General features: G+C 40.4%; 1 protein-coding gene across 3 annotated transcripts in view; it reads right to left on the bottom strand.

The window, feature by feature from the left end:
- The window catches only part of ranbp9 (RAN binding protein 9), a 98,620-nt gene that overhangs the window by 67,542 nt on the left and 13,045 nt on the right, over window positions 1-18,033 (bottom strand). For all 3 annotated transcript variants that reach the window (XM_043719041.2, XM_087978658.1, XM_043719042.2), the window contains one exon: window positions 13,004-13,115. In XM_043719041.2, coding sequence (XP_043574976.1) covers window positions 13,004-13,115 — 112 coding nt within the window. The remainder of the gene's footprint in view (window positions 1-13,003; window positions 13,116-18,033) is intronic.

The raw sequence follows: 18,033 nt of genomic DNA, 5'->3' as shown, positions 1-18,033 counted from the left end.
AGAAAATTCAATCAGAAAATTGAGGATGTTTTTGTAAAGTAATTTACAATCAAGTTCCACGTGGTCTATTGTCTTCCTCGTACATGACACTATGGAAGGGGTGCAGAACAGTTTAAAGGGAAATAAACAAGAGGGACAACAATAAGTTATGGCTCACGTGGGAAAAGAAGACATAGAAAAAGGATTGAGGCTGTGCTGAATTCCAATTAAAGAGCAGGTCCAACATAGGAATAATTGTTGAATGGGATCCAAAACCAGAACCTTCGATGACAAAATAGATTAAAATAAGACAGAAAATGAAAGCTTAATGATAAATAAGGTGCATAATACTTCAGGGAATCTAGGTGAAAATAGAAAAAGTGCCAGAGGAGATCTAATAGGGAATGAGGAGCTGGGAGAATGAGTATAGATTGGCAGCTTTCGCAAGGAACACAGCAGTCTTTTTAAAAACAACAATTTTTGTAAAAAAACACTGAGTTTGCCAAACCAACTGGGCCCCAAAAAGGTCTACTTGTGGAGACAAAACATGGTTGCTGTACTAAAATGAATATTTTAACATCTTTTCAATTGGAAGAGGATGCTGTCAATGTCACAGAAAAAAAGTGGTAATGGAGAAATTCGACAGGATAAAAACAAGGAGGTACTGAAAAAGTTGGAAATAATGCCTGAGGACTACAAATATTACATCTCTGATTAGAACAGAGAAGACAACATCAGTAACTACAGGTTAGTCAGCTTTATGTCAGTCATGGGGAAATTTGCAAAGACCGTAATCCCACATGGAGAAAGATAGCCAAAGATATGTAAAGAGGTAGTAATCCTTTCTAAATATCTATAGAAATGCTATGTGTTAACAAAGTAAACATTGGTCCTACAGAAAGTGAGTCTAGGGAACAAATGATAGAAAATAAGGAGACGATGGTGAATTGAACATGTACTTTGCATTGATCTGTGCTGTGAAATATGGAAGAAAGATCCCAAATACAGCTGTAATTCAGGAACTTGAAAGGAAGAAGAAATGAAAGAAAATTGCAACCAATGATACCATTGGAGCTGCAGACTGACAAGTCCCAGGGTCCTGATCCACTTCATCATCCGGTCTGACATGAAGTGGATAGTGAGGTAATTAATGCATTGGTTCTAATATTCCAAAATTAGATTCTTAGAAGAACACACCCTGGTCCAGAGAACAGGTTATATTAGACTTGGCATTGTCCAATGATGAGGAGGTGCCAGTGTTGGACTGCGGTGGACAAAGTTAAAAATCGCAACACCAGGCTGTAAGTCCAACAGGTTTATTTGGAAGTACTAGCTTTTGGAGCACTGCTCCGTTGTCAGGTAGCTAGTGGGGCAAGATTATAAGACAGAATTTATAGTGTGGTCTTAACAATTGTGTGTGAAGAAGGGCCTGTGCCCGAAACGTCGAATCTCCTGTTCCCTGGATGCTGCCTGACCTGCTGTGCTGTTCCAGCAATAAAGTTTCAACTGTGTTACGATCCACCCACTAGCTACTTGACGAAGGAGCAGCACTCCAAAAGCTAGTACTTCCAAATAACCTATTGGACTACAGCCAATTGTGAGTTTTTTAACAATGTACAATGAGATAGTATTAATGACCTCAGTGAAGTTTAAGCGAGGGGGGACTGGATCCAAGACTAATATTCTAAACTTAAATACGTGCAATTATAAATAGCATGAAAGCAGAATTTGCTAAACTAAACTGGCAAATTAGGCAAAGGATACATCAAAAAAGATGAAACTGTAGACATTTAAAGGAATATTTCAAAATAGAGGTATTCAAAGACGAAAGAAAAATTCCAAGAGGATGACCCATCACATGTGGCTAACTAAACAAGTTAGTGTCAAACTTAAAGAAAAATTATATAACTGTGCTAAGATGGATGGCAGGTCAGAATACTGGACAGAATATAAACATAAGCAAAGCATTACTAAAAGATTAATAAAGAGTGAAAAAGTAGAGTATGCGAAAAAGTTAAGAAATAAAGAGAGACAGAAAAGTTGTTATACATATTTAAAAAGGAAACAAAAAAAGAGACAGAGCACTGGTCCTATGAAGTGTAATTGCAAAGAATTAATAATGGAAATTAAGGATATGGGAGGATTTTAAGTAGTGACTAGTAAGAGAGTTGATGTGTTTTTTTCCAATTTTCTAAAATTCCGTAGATTCGTGAAGAGTTCCATCAAATTGGAAAGTAATGAACGTGATTCAAAAATAGAGGGAGACAAAGCAGGAAACCACAGGTCTTTACTTAATACAGAAAAAGTGTTAAAAGCTATCGTCAATGACATTATAGCAAGGTATTGAGATAAATTCATGGCAATCTGGCAAAGTCAACACGGTTTTGTAAAAAGGAAATCATGCTTCATGAAGTTATCAAAATTCCTTCAAGAAGAGACTGCTGGATGGCTAGAGAAATTGAGGTTTTGGTCAAGAATAACAAGGAAGCATATGTCAGGTATAGACAGCAGGGATAGAGTTAATCCCTCGAAGAGCATAAAGTAGGAATATATTTAAAAGGGAAATCAGGAGGGCAAAAAGGGGCCATGAGATAGCTTTGGCAAATAGGGCTAAGGAGAATCCAAAAGAGATTCTACAAATACATTAAGGACAAAAGAGTAACAAAAGGAGAGAACAGGACCCCTCAAAGATCAGCAAGGCTATCTATGTGTGGAGCTGCAAGAGACTGGCGAGATACTAAATGAGTATTCTGCATCAGTGTTTACTGTGGAGAAAGATATGGAAGATAGAGAACGTGGGGAAACAAATAATGACGTCTTGAAAAATGTCCATATTAGAGGTGGTGGTGCTGGACATCTTAAAACACAAAGGTGGATAAATCCCTGGGATCTGATCAGGTGCACCCTAGAATTCTGTGGGAAGCTAGGGATGTGATTGATGGGCCCCTTGCTGAGATATTTGGATCATCGATAGCCACAGCTGAGGTGCCGGAAGACTGGAGGTTGAGTAATGTGGTGCCACTATTTTAAAAACATGGTAAAGAAAAGCCAGGGAACTATAGACAGGTGAGCCTGACATCAGTGGTAAGCAAGTTATCAGATGGAATCCTGAGGGACAGGATTTACATATATTTGGAAAGGCAATTGCTGATTAGGGACCGCCAATATGACTTAGTGTGTGGGAAATCACTTCTCACTAATTTGATTGAGATTTTCGAAGCAGCAATGAAGAGAATTGACGAGAGTGTTGGATGTGATCTATGTGGACCTTAGTAAGGTGTTCAATAAGGTTCCCCATGGCAGACTGGTTAGCAAGGTTAGATCACACGGAATACAGGGAGAACGAGCCATCTGGATACAGAACTGGCTCAAAAGGCAAAAGATAGAAAAGGTGGTAGCAGAGGGTTGCTTTTCAGACTGGAAGCCTGTGACCAGTGGTGTGCCACAGGGATTGGTGCTGGGTCCACTGCTTTTAATCATTTATATAAATGATTTGGATGAGAGTATAGGAGGTCTAGTTAGTAAGTTTTCAGATGACAGCAAAACTGGAGGTGCAGTGGACAGCATAGAAATTCAGCATTACAACAGGATCTTGATCAGATGGGCCATGAGCCAAGGAGTGAAAGATACGGAGTTTAATTTAGATAAATTAAACTCCGTATCGTGGGCGGCACGGTGGCCCAGTGGTTAGCACTGCTGCCTCACAGCGCCTGTAGACCCGGGTTCAATTCCCGACTCAGGCGACTGACTGTGTGGAGTTTGCACATTCTCCCCGTGTCTGCGTGGGTTTCCTCCGGGTGCTCCGGTTTCCTCCCACAGTCCAAAGATGTGCGGGTCAGGTGAATTGGCCATGCTAAATTGCCCGTAGTGTTAGGTTAAAGGGGTAAATGTAGGGGTATGGGTGGGTTGCGCTTCGGCGGGTCGGTGTGGACTTGTTGGGCCGAAGGGCCTGTTTCCACACTGTAAGTAATCTAATCTAATCTAATCATCTAATCTAAATGCGAGGGGCTGCATTTTGGAAAGGTAAATCAGGGCAAGACTCGGGAGTGTTGCTGAACAAAGAGACATTGGAGTGCAGGTTCATTGTTCCTTGAAAATTGAGTCCCACGTAGACAGGATAGTGAAGAAAGCGTTTGGTATGCTTGCTTTTCTTGGTCAGTGTATTAACTATACGAGTTGGGAAGTCAAGTTGAGGCTGTACAGTACCTTGGTTAGGCCACTTTTGGAATACTGCATGCAATCTGGCCTCCCGGCTATTAGAAAGTTGTTGTTAAAGTTGAAAGGGTTCAGAAAAGATTTACAAACATGTTGCCAGGCTTGGAGCAATGGGGAGTTGCTGAATAGGCTGGGGTTACTTTCCCTAGATCATTAGAGACAGAGAGGTTTATAAAATCATGAGAAAGATTTAAAAGGGACCTAAGGTGCAGCTTTTTCACGTAGGGGGTGGTGAGTGTATGGAATGAGCTACCAGAGGAAGTGGAGGCGACTGGTACAAATACAAAATTTATAACAGCATCTGGATGGGTATATGAATAGGAAGGGTTTAGAGGGATACGGAATACAATGTGGGAAATAGAATACAATGTCAGAAAACATGAAACTGTCCATTTCGGTATGTTATGAAGTGAAGATCGACACCCCCCCCCCCCCCCAAACAGACAACTAAAACCAAAACACCCAGAGAGGCTCGTCCCAATCTGTTAGTTGTAGTATCACAACTGATAAAACCTACCTTTCACCACCCCCCACCCTCAATCTCTTCTAAAGGAGTGGTTAAATTAAATGAAATCCATTCACTCACTCTATAATCAATAAGTAACAATTTATTTACCCAATTCCAACAGTGAACAAATGAACTGAACAATTTCCCTCTAACTATTAACTATTCCTCAATAAATCAAAATTCTAATAGTTTGCTGTTCCATTAAATACAAAAAAAAATTAGAACTTAGTCTCTTCAAATTACAGCCAAGGTACATCTTCCGGAATGCTCTGCACCCTCTCCGCTGATCTTCTTTAACAAACGCTTTCTTGTATCAGGAACACCTCTCTCCATTGAATTCTGGTGTCAGGAATATCAGCTATGAGTGGCGGCGTACTTTTAGTCAGGTGATGGTTACTCTAATCTCTTCAGATGGCAGTTTCCTCTCTGCCAATTTTCAAATGCCCTCTTCTTTTATACTCTTGATGACCTATTAATTTCTTTATAACTGGATTGGTTCTAGGTTGTCAAAACCATCACATTTAAATTTAACTGGTCCTTAGTGTCCAAGTGCCTGGTTTAAATTAATTGGCTAAATTTAAAAATCTGTTGCCTTGGCAAAACTGCGGCTTTGCCTGCTAACCGTACAGCCTTTTGATACAAATGTTTCAATTCGAGCAGCTTCAACTGACAAGCTGCTGCCCACAGAAACTCCTTTCCAAATCACTAAGCATAGGAAAAAACACACCTTTTAAAAAGGGATCACGCAATCATCCCCCTCCTATTATTTTACAGCATCAAATTCTAACAATCTTCCAATCCAGAAATACTCTACTCAACTTCGCAACAGGTAGACAGAGCGCTGAGATGCAGAGGGATCTGGATGCCTTCATGTATGAACCTCCAAATATGCAAGTATGACAAGGACAGCTAAGACAATGCTAACATTTATCACAAAGGGGAGTGATTACAGAAGTAGGATGTTATGCTTCACTTATCCAAGGCACTGGTGAGACCAAGCTGTAGTACCATATTAGTCTCTTTATTTAAGGACATCAATGCATTGGCAGTAGTTCGGAGAAGGCTTATGAGACTAATACTCGGAATGAGCGAATTGCCTTATGAAGGCTCGGCCAAAGAGGTTAGGTTTCTGTACCATGGAGTTTAGAACGGTAAGAAGTGACTTGATTGAAATAGACAATTCTGAAGAAATTTGACAGAACAGATGTGGAAAGGATATTCTGGCTGGTCAGAGAATATAGAACTAGGGGTCACTGTTTAAAGATAAGGGATTGCCCATTTAAAACTGAAATGAGGAGTTTTTTTCCAAGAGAGAATCAAGAAGGAAAAGAAAACACAAAACTTTGCTCTACACTGATTGGGCCTCATGTGAACTATAATATCAGAAGATGTCAAAGCTTGGGAGAAGGTACAGAAGAGATTTTCTAGAATGGTACCAGAAATGAGGGAATGGAATTGTGTGGAGACAGTAAAGCTGGAATTGTAGTTTTCCAAAGAACAGAGAAGGTGGTGTTTAAAATCATGAATAGCTTCAATAGAGAAAATAAAGAAAAAAAATGCTTCTAGTGGTAGAATGATCACAGGGACATAAGGGAGCATATATTTAAGACATTTGTCACTTCTTTTATTTGAATAGCAAGTTATGACTTGGCATGTATTTGGATGTGGTATATTTAGATTTTCAGACCGCTTTTGATTAAGTCCCACACAAGCGGTTGTGGGAGTACGAAATATGTATTTGTCATTCACAGGGTGACAAGCTGAAAATAGTTGGATATGGCAAGGAACAGTGCTTGGGCCTTAATTATTCACAATTTATATCAACAATTTGGATTTTGGGACAGAAGTAACATTTACTAGTTTGCTGATGATGGAAAACGAGGCGAGAGTGAAAGTTATGAGAGAATGTGCTGTGGGCGGCATGGTGGCCTAGTGGTTAGCACTGCTGCCTCACAGCATCAGGCACCCGGATTCGATTCCCAACTCAGGCGACTGTGTGGGTTTCCTCTGGGTGCTCTGGTTTCCTCCCATAATCCAAAGATGTGCAGGTCAGATGAACTGGCCATACTAAAATGCCCAAAGTGCATTAGTCAGGGTAGGGGAATGGGTCTGGGTGGGTTACTCTTCGGAGGGTCGGTGTGGACTTGTTGGGCCAAATAGCCTGTTTACATACTGTAGGGAATCTAACCTAATCAAATGCAAAGACAATTCAAGGGGACTTGGAGAGACCAAATCACTGGGCAAGAAAAATGACAGACATGTTAGAAAGGAGGAGAAATGAGAGGTTTCCACTATAGTGGGAGAAATAGAAATGCAGAGTATTTCTTTAATGGGGGGGGGGGCTTGGAAGCATTGAACTTCAAAGAGACTTAACTGCCTTTCATGAGTCACAAAACAACATGCAAATACAATAAATAATTAAGATGGCAAATGGTATGTTGATCTTTAATACTGGATGATTTGAGTATACCAATAAGGAAATCTTACTGCAATACACAGACTCTTGGTGAAATCATATTTGTGAGCCATTTTTAATTTCTTAAAAAACGAAGAATACATTTGCCACATACGAAGCACAAAGAAGGTTCACCGAACTAGTTGCTGATAATGGAGGGAATGGTTATATAGACTCGACGTATATTCTCTGCAGTTTAGAAGAAAGAGAAGTGTTCTCAATCAAACTTGCAAAGAGGATCTACAAGTTAGATGCAAGAAAGCAGTTTCTCTTGATTGTGTGGTGGTGGAGGGAGGGGATCTACAACAAGGGACAGAATCTCAGAATAAGGGCAGACCATTTAGGGCTAGGATGAGGAGCAATCGCCCCGTTTAGTTGGTGGTAACTCTTCAGGATTTTCTATCCCAGCGGGTTGTATAGGCTCAGTCATTGCATACATTCAAGTCAAGATTGATATACATCCAGATATTTAGATATTAAAAACATTAAGGTATACAGGAATACTGCAGTAAAATGGTGCTGAAGTAGAAGATCAGCCATGGTTTGATTGGCAGCGTGGGCTTAAAGAAATGAATAACCTATTCCCACCCCTATTTGTGTTGTGATCCTATTTTCTTACATTTCCAACCTTGGTGTTTAGACACACTAAGGATGGTCTCTTTTTCTTTCTTTTTTTTAAAATGGGGAAGCCAAAATCAGTGAAATAGACTGAACATTGATTTTTTTAAAAAAATCAATCTTATTATTGGGATTCTAGCCTGGTATTTAAATTCTCCAGATACTGTACTTCATAAAAATCAGCAATTAAATTTCACTGAACATTTTTTGGTAATTAACACAATGTTTAAAGAGTTTTACTTGATACAAAAATTATTTTTCAAGTTGGTCAAAATAAAAATTCAATTACATTTATTTGCATTTAGAGCCAACAGAGCAACATTTAAACCTCAGTGGAGGAGGTCAAAATTATAATGTCAAACATGGAAACAGGAGTAGGCTATTCAATTGTCTATGCAGGGTTCCCTAAACTGCAGGACTATTGTCGTTTAGGAAGGAAACACAGCTCCAACTTTAAAATGAGGGGCTGGGAATTCTGTGTTAACTCGCTTCCTGACTTCCGAAAGCCTGTCCAACAATCTGCAAGGCGCAAGTCAGGAACAAGCCAAACTCACCATTTGGCCTGAATGAGTGCAGCTTGAAAAACACTCAAGAAACTCAACAACACCCAAAGCAAAGCAGCCCACTTAACCATCTACCTCCTCAAGTATTATTTTCCATCATCAAAGCACAGTGGCAGTGATGTGTTGGATCTACATGATGCACTGCATGATTCATCAATGTTCTTTGGACAACATAAACCAAACCCAAGGTCTCCAACGTCTATAGAACTTGGGCAGTAGAAAATGGCAAGATGGACCCCCTTCAGGCCTTCTTCCAAGCCAAATACCTTCTTGACTTGGCACCGTTCTTTATCACTGGGTTGAAATTCTGAAACTCCCTTCCAAACAGTACTAGGGGCGTACCTACACCATAGATTATAATCAAAGTGAGCATTCACCATCATATTAAAGGGTAATTAAGGGTGGACAGCAACCGCTGGTCTTGCCAGTGACACCCAAATCTCTCAAGGATAGAAAAGGTATGAAGAATACACAAAGAGGAGGACGAGGCAACTATGGCTGTCAAGTGATGTCAGGGACAGCATAAATGCAAAAGAAAAGAAAAAGTGCAAATTTGGTGAAAACTAGCCAGAGGACAACTAAAAATGCTGTAAGGGGCAAGGAGGTGAAACATGAGAGTAAGCTAGCAGTAATCTTAAAAAAATCTAAAAGGTTTTTTTTATAAAGTTAAGGTAGAGGCAAGTGTGGACATTGGACCACTGGAAAATGAGGCTGGAGAAGTAGTAATGGGGAACAGAGAAATAACAGGGGAACTAAATAGGTATTTTGCAACAGTTTTCAGAGTGGAAGACACCAGCAGCACAGTCACTGGGAAATTTGAAAACATCTAAAGGTGGATAAATCACCTTGACCAGATGGACTACACACCAAAGTTCTAAAAGGAGCTAAGGAGATTGTGGAGGCATTGGTGGTGATCCTTCATGAATAACTGGGGTCAAGGAGGGTCCCAGAGATCAGGGCCACATAGTACTGCTGCCTCCCCGGGCAGAATTCCATCATTGCATAACTGTGTGGAGTTGACACATTCTCCCAGTCTCTGCATGGGTTTCATCCAGGTCCTCCAATTGGGTCAGAGTCCAAGACATGCAGGTTAGGGTTGGCCATGGTAAATTTGATTCATAGATTCACAGAATCCCTACAGTCCACACTGACCCTCCAAAGAGTATCTCACCAAAACCCATTCCCCATTGCTCTACATTTATCTCTGACTAATGCACCTAACCTACACATCCCCGAACACTATGGTCAATTTAGCATTGCCAATTCACCTAATTTGAAACCCAGAGTAAACCCATGCAGACACGGGGAGAATGTGCAAACTCCACACAGTCGCCAGAGGCTGGAATCGAACCTGGGTTCCTGGCACTGTAAGGCTGCAGTGCTAACCACTGAACCATCCAAACTTCTTAGAGCGTCAATGGATCTGTAGATTGGGTGGATTAGCCATGTGAAATGCAGGGTTACAGAGACAGGGTAGGGAGTGGGTCTGAGTGGAACACTCTTCAGAGGGGCAGTGTGGAATCAATGGGCAGAATGGCCTGCTTCCACACCATAAGGATTCTAAGATTCTCTGATTTTATGAAAATGGCTAATGTAACATCCCTGTTTAAGGAAAGATTGGAGGCAACAGACAGCAAACTACAGGCTGACTAGCCTGACCTCTGTCGTTGTCAAGAAGTTGAGAGCCCGCTTTAAGGATCAGATTGCGGAATATTTGGAAGTGAGTGGTGAAATAGGGCCGAGTCAGCATGATTTCATCACGGGATGGTCGTGCCTAAAAAATTTGTTAGAATTCTTTGAGGTAGTAATGAGAAAGTTAGACAAGGGAGAGTAAGTGGATGTGATATATGTCAATTTCCACAAAGAATTTGACAAGATGCTGCAAAGGAGGCTGCTAAACAGGACAAGAGTCCATGGTATTGGGGCATGGTACTGGCTTGGATAGAAGATTGGCATATTGCTCAGAAGGCAGAAGGTGGGGATAAAGGCGTCTTTTTCAGGATGGCAGCCAGTGACGACTGAAGTTCCACAGGGGTGCATGATGGGACCACATTTATTTACATTGTACAGTAACAATCTGGATGAAGAAACTGATGGCATTGTTGCTAGGTTTATAGAGGACACAAAGATGTGCGGAGAGACAGGTAGTGTCGAGAAAGCAGGGAAGCTGCAAAAGGACTTGGACAGGCTAGGAGAGAGGACGATGACTGAATCCAATGAGGGAAAGGGTGAAGTTACACACTTTGGAGGGAAAATTAGAGACATGGAAAATTTTCTAAAGAGGCAAAGACTTCAGAAATCTGAAGCACAAAGGGACTTAGGAGCCCTAGTTCAGACTTTAAGGTTAACATGCAGTTTCAGTTGGCAGTTAGGAAGGCAAATACAATGTTAGCATTTATTTCAAGAGGGTTAGAATACAAGACTAGCGATGTACTACTGAGATTGTATAAGGCTCTAGTGATTTATAATATTGTGAGCAGTTATGAGTTCCATTATTAAGGGTGTGTTGGCAATGGAGAGAGTCCAGAGGAGGTTTGCAAGAATGATCCCAGGGATAAAAGGCTTGCATCATGAGAAGCAGTTGAGGACTCTGTCTGCACTTGGAGTTTAGAAGGATTGGGGAGGGGGGACCTGATTAGAGTGGATGTGGAGATGAGGTTTCCACTAGCTAGAGAGACTAGATCCGAGAGCACAGCTTCATAGTGAGGGAACGACCCCTTTAGAACTGAGATGTGGAGGAATTTCTTCAGCCAGAGGCAGGTTGATCAGTGAAACTCATTGTTGCAGAAGGCGCTGTGGAGGCCAAGTCATTGAGTATATTTAAGACAAATAGGTTCTTGATTTGTAAGGGGATTAAGGATTGTGGGAGAAGATAGGAGAATGGAGTTGAGAAACACACCAGCCATGAGTTAATGGCGGAGCAGACTTGATGGGCCAAATGACCTGAGCAGGATGTTGCAGAGTAAGAACCAGGATCTTGACATTCACTCCACCTGTGATGATCAGGAGCTGTTTTAAAAGAAAACATGTACATGACCCTGACCTGCTTTGGTGACAGATATCAAAATGCCCAGGGATAGACAGGATGCTTAGTTAACATGTAAATTGGGATTCCATAGTTCACATGGGGGATCAATTCAAAACATGTTTCTGCTGCACATTTTTCCCAGCAGTCAAGAAACTAGCAAGTGAAATGAGCAACCTTAGCTCTCCACCCCCAGGTAAGTGACTCTTTCAGCCCGAATTGTGGGCCAGAAAGAGAAAGTGTACACTCATCAAGCCACATAAGAGCCTTAAATTCTTCCAGCCCTGAACTCCAGCTATTGCCAACCCAGCGCCAACTGATATCTTCTCTCCTATCTGCAGCCACCCATCTCGAGCAAGGTCACTGAACAGCAGCCTCCTGTCATTGTGTTTCCTATCACCCACAGGGAGGCTTTTCATGTAGCCAGTTGCAGTCCAGAAAGCACACCCACCAAAACGTTTGAGGCCTGTTGCACTCTCAGCTTTGTCAGATTTTTCAGCTGCTTCCTTTCTCACTTGTGCCTTACCCAATTCCATATAAATATCTGGGTTTGGGTGTTGAAGGCTTCATGAAGCTATGTGAGGGGCAAAGGAGACAGCTGGTAGTAGAGAAAAGGTGAAATTATCTTCACTCATTAAGATGATCATGAATAGCAGGTGGTTTATAGCAGAGGCGAGTGAGGTTGGAGTCTTTGATGTAGAGCATCAAAACCAGTTTGAATCAGATGTACTCACATCTACTAGGTGAAATGCTGGAGTTCAGAGTCAAGATTAGAGTGGTGCTGGAAAAGCGCCACTCTAATCTTGACACTGTACTCCTATCTACACCCAATGAACTGGGAAGTGATGTTATATGGTCGAGTGTGTGGTGCTGAAAAAGCACAGCAGGTCAGGCAGCATCCAAGGAGCAAGAGAATTGACGTTTCAGGCAAAAGCCCTTCATCAGGAAGGTGGGGACCATAACGGAAACAGCTGGAAGAGGGACATCAAAATAGAGATGAGGGAGTAGTGAAATAGATTGATAGTAGTAATATCAGGATTGGAGACTAGATGCTAGACAATTAAGAATAAGAAAATATAGTTCTAAAGTGACTCGTGAGGCAGAAAGGACATTTTCCAGGAACAAACTTACTTCAATAACACAATGATCATACTTATTATTTGAGAGAGATGATAAATCCAGGGTCCAACAAATAAATTTTAAAAGATCACAGAACACTTTTCAAAAAGTAGCAGGGAACTCTCCTTGTGCATCTTAACCTTTCTCTCTTAATATTACCAGAAACAGATTGACTGTTTATTTTTTCATTTATCATTTGTGGGTTCTTGCTGTTGATACAATGATTGGAACAACTGCCTCCATAACAAGTTACTATAGTGTAGTAGTAATACAATGGATGCACTTAGGATGCCATGTAGAAGCAGGTTCTTCTGAGAATTGGCAGCTGTTGCTGGCTTGCCAAAGGTAAGCACGTTGCTTTCACACATAAAAATGACACCTTTAAATAATAAATGTCCCCAAAAATTAATCTTAGCATTTAGCTTTCTGAAATACTACATTTTTTAAATAGTTTAAATAAATGTCATAAGCAGAATTTCAGTAATGACAAAAACAAAGCACAGTAGTTTGTTCACACTTACCCATCTCGTCCTTTACTGACTATCTTCACCTCAAAGTAATAAATTCCACAAGCAGCAGGTATAGGATACATTGCTCGAACTGAAGCCGCATCTTTTGGTGTTTTACCATGACCTGAAGGTACAAAATTTGGATGAAAATTGAGCCTGCAATATTGCTTAAAAATGGAAGATACAGAGAAAGCTCATCATTCAGCACAAATTAAACAATGGAAATCTACAAGGGAATCACATATTACAGGTAATTGTCCTTTATTTAATGCTTCACTTCCTTCAGCCGAATTATGGAAAAATAAACTCAAATCAAGACTCAAAAAGCCACCTAGAAAAATAATTTAAATCCAATTTTGAAGTTAGAAATCAGCAGTTAAAAACACAGTAGCATAGGAATTCCCACAGGGAAAAAATTAATGAATGCCCTGTGGCAAAAATGCTGAGCAAAGTTAGATTATCAGTCAACAATGGAAGTTTACTGCCTGTCTTCATTTATTACCTTTATTTTATAACCAAAGATTTATAATTTTAAATTACAGTTTCTAAAAATCTGTTATCTATTATCTCAAAACTAACAGCAAATTCTAGAGAAACTCAGCATGTCTGGCAGCATCTGTCAAGAGAAAAACAGTCACTACTTTGGTCTAGTGAGACTTCTTCAGAGCTGAAAGGAATTGGAAAATAAGTTCTTTTTTATGTTTCTGACAGAAGCAAAGGAGCAGCAACATGGCAGATAGAGAGGGGCCTGGTGCAAAAGACACCAAACACATCTTACCTATGTCTCCCACCCCCATTAGCATTTCACCATGACACCCTGATGCACACCTCCATCACTGCAAATGCTTCTTTATTGTCCCACTGCACCTTTCAATACAATTGCAGAAGGTGTAACACATGCCCATTCATCTTCTCCCTGCTCACTGTCCAAGCCTCTAAAACACCTTACTGCTGAAGCAGCATTTTTCACTTGTCCTTCTTTCAATCTTGTCTGCTGCATTCTCTGCTCACAACACTGTCTCCTTTACATTGACAAAAGCAAAGCTGACTGGGTTTGCAGTACACCTCCATTCCGTACCTAGGAATGACCTGGAATCACCCAGTTGCTTACTATTTCAATAAACTATTTGTTAACATTTCTGTCCTGGGCCTAATGCAGCATTCCAACGAAGCACAGCACCAGCTTGCAGAACAATACTTCATTTTCCACTTAGGTACAGCCTTAAGGCCTCCAATATTGAATTCAATAACTTCAGGAACTGACCACATTATTTCTGTTCTATTTTTCTTCATTTCTCTCCCCACAACTATGTTTGCATTTTATTTACTATGCACATAGGAGAAAGGACCAATTCTCTCCCTTTCATCCCTGATATGACACCCTCTGTAATTCTCTTATTTTCTTCCTCCACTATTAACAGCCCCTTTGTCTTTTGCACTGGACCTCTACACCATCTGCATCTTACTCCTCCTTTGTCTGTCAAAAGTATAAAAACAAATCTATTCTCCAACACCTTTCAATTCTTAAGAGTCACACCAGACTCGAAGCATTATCTGTTTCTATCTCCAGCTGCTGCCAGAGCAGTTGAGCTTTTCCAACATGCTCTTTCGATCAGATTTTCAGCTTTTTTTTTGCCTTTTTTAAAAACTTACAGCAATATTTTATCTTTATCATCTACAAACAGTAAACTGCAGATTTATTATGGTTACTTAAATACTTCACAAAAAAGTGTGGAGAAATATAAACACCCATTGCTGATATGAATAAGACAAATATTTCAAATGAATACAGTTACTTCCCCAGCTGGACTATTTTAAACCCAACTACGAGTGGTCATGCAGATTAAAGACAACTGAAATCAACTAACTCCAAACAAATAAAAATATCAAGATTGAATTAAATGCAAATTGAAATTGAAAATCAAAGGTCATCTCCGCTTAAGGGAGCAGAACTATTTCTTGCATATTACATTTGTTAATTTAAAATCTATGTTGAGAATTTACGAACAAGTTCTTAGATTTGAATTGTTGAGCTACAATATAAATCAGAAATTTCCAGCTGCACAAATCCTCTCAGCTATATTATATTAACTAATGAACAATCCCGCTAAACAATAGAAACGGTTTTGCACCTTTGTGAATAAGGTATAAACTCAAAATTGAAAATATTTTGATCTGGATAAATACTTATGCACATTGGCCATTTTTATTCGGTACCAACAGTGAATGTTGTTGGCAGTTAATCTTTTAAAAACATCTGCAAACAATATCTTAGGCATCCGTAAAAACAACATGAATACTATGTTAACTAGCTGAAAATGTGTTTGGTGAAACAAACAAACAGCCAAAGACCACAGACAGGTCAAAGCTGGAATTCTAACTGAATGGGCAATATCGGGCAATTTTCTACACAATGAGCAATTTTATACTATCTTAGTCAATTCAGGAAGTTTACATCTTGAAATTAGAAGACTATACATGGATTCAAGTTCATAATCCTGAGCATGTCATTTAGGTTCAAAGTTCAGGAAATACTGAAGGAGTGCTGCATTGTTGAAACTAACATTAAAAAGACCAAATCTATACGAGATATCCAATGACATCATTCAAAAAAGTGGAAATTCTTAGCTACCCCAGGTCCACAGTGCTGCTTTAACTATGCCCATAACATAAATCAGATCATTTAACCATTCACTGAATTGTATTTTGTTTTTGGATCTGGTTGTCCATAAATTGATGGTGCATTTATATTTTAAACTAATTTGTAACACCTTCAACGATATGTAAAGGATAGAAATTCCTCTCAAGCCACTGTTTAAATGCTAGGTTATTCCTGCTTCATTTCAATAACACTACAACACTGATATCTTTCTGACAATGTGGTAAATTGCCCACTATGCCCTGCTCACAAAAAGTAAAATAAAATCTAACCAAGCCAATTACTGCCCCAGTCTGCTCTTGATCATTAGTAAAGTGGTGGAAGGGGTCATCAACAGCACTATCAAATAGTACTTGCTCAGCAATAACCTGCTCTTTGATGTCCAGTTTGAGTTCCACCAGGGCCACTCAGCTCCTTATTTCAAACACTGTCAAAAGAGCTGAACAGCACAGGAAAGTTGAGAGTGTGACAGTCCTTGGCATCAAGGCCATATTTGACCAAGTGTGACATTAAGGAGCTCCAGCAAAACAGGAGTCAACTAGACAGGTGCTCCGGTTTCCTCCCACAATCCAAAGATGTGCAAGTCAGGTGGATTGGCCATGCTAAATTGCCCATAGTTTTAGGTGTATTAGTCAGGGGGAAATGGGTCTGGGTGGGTTACTCTTCGGAGGGTCAGTGTGGACTGGTTGGGCTAAAGGGCCTGTTTCCACACTGTAGAGAATTTAATCTAATCTTGGAGGTTAGTCATCTCAGGAGTTCCTCAGTGTAGCATGTTCGGCCCAGTTATCTTCAGCTACAAAACAATTCACCTGCCTTATGTCATAAAGGTCAGAGATGGGGATGTTCACTGATGATTACAGAATGCTCAAGACGATTTGCAACTCCTCAAAGATGAAAGAAGGCCATGTTCAAAGATAGCAGGATCCAGACAACATTCAGACTAGGGCTAACAAATGGCATGTAATATTTGTGGCATACAACTGCCAGTCAATGACCATCTCCTAACAAAAAGGATATAACTAACAACATCCTGGAGGCCACCAATGTCCAGAAACTGAACTGAATACAAGTACAGTGGCTAGAACAGCAGGTCAGAGGCTTAGAATCCTGCAACCACTAATGTTTAAAAGATTAAATTGTATTCTCTCTCTGGACATTCATGTAATGTTAAATTGTACTATCTTTCTCCAAGAAGCTGAATATTCTGAAAGTGAGTGGGGGCAACTTTGTCTCACAGACAGCATGCAGGAATTTAGATGACAACCATTTGTTATTCACACTTCATTTGGGCAGCCATTTATTACCATTCTACTGCTATCATCAAATTAAATTCTCACTCAGTCCCTTCCATTCAGAAATGCTTTCATAGCCATCCCCAGGCAATCAAATTTGTTTTGGTAATCATCCCCTGATACTGAAGCATGTCACACCTACACTGTCTTGGGGAAATCACGAAGTCAAGAAATAATTTGCATAATGGTTCCCCAAGATTAGGGCATTTATATTTACATTATCTCCGAGGATGGGCAGCACGGTGGCACAGTGGTTGGGTGGCACAGTGGTTAGCACTGCTGCCTCACAGCGCCAGAGACCCCGGTTCAATTCCCACCTCAGGCATCTGTCTGCATGGAGTTTGCACATTCTCCCAGTGTCTGTGTGGGTTTCCTCTTTTGACTCGACTTCGCACACCTGTGAACAGGGTCAAAGGGAGTCACCTAGCCTGTATGGGTTTTAATTAACTAACTGTTTGCACAAGTTAGTGTTTGCGAATTGCATCTCGTATGTGAAACCTCGGGGAAAGAACCTGAATACTGCCACAAGATTATTTTCAAGGCTGAGGGTTTTTAAGAGGAAAGGTCATTGATGAAGTAGCTGAAGACAGCTGAGCATGGGGTATTAATCTGAGAAACCCCTGCAAACAATGCACTGAGGCTAAAATGACAGGTCTCTAACAACCACCACCATCATCCTTTGTGCTCTCCAATCAGTGGAGAGCTCCCCTGCACTCCTCAGATTCCCAATAAGATGAAGTTTGCAATTTTCCTTGATGCTATACAAGATCAAATGACGCCTTGATGTGAAGGGAAGACATGCTCATATCACCTGGAATGTGGTCTGATACCAAATGTTCCTGGTAGAACCCAAACTAAGCATTGGTGACCAGTAATCTCTTTCTCTATTAAGATAGAAGCCCTGTGGTCCATTAGGACAATAGCAACTTTACTTTTCATAAATATCTTCTGTGTGGCTTTCCCTTAAATGTGTTGATACAGCTCATTTCAGGCACTCCCCATGGTAGCAAATTTCACATTCTCACAATTCCAAAGGGAAACATTTTCTCCTAAATTCCTTATTTGGATTTCTTGGTGGCTTTTTTAAAAAA

This window comes from Chiloscyllium plagiosum, unplaced genomic scaffold (assembly GCF_037043375.1).
Source record: "Chiloscyllium plagiosum isolate Xiang-an unplaced genomic scaffold, Cpla_swu_hap1 HiC_scaffold_34, whole genome shotgun sequence".
NCBI classification, from domain to species: Eukaryota; Metazoa; Chordata; class Chondrichthyes; order Orectolobiformes; family Hemiscylliidae; genus Chiloscyllium; species Chiloscyllium plagiosum.
This window is presented reverse-complemented; position numbering and strand designations above follow the sequence as displayed.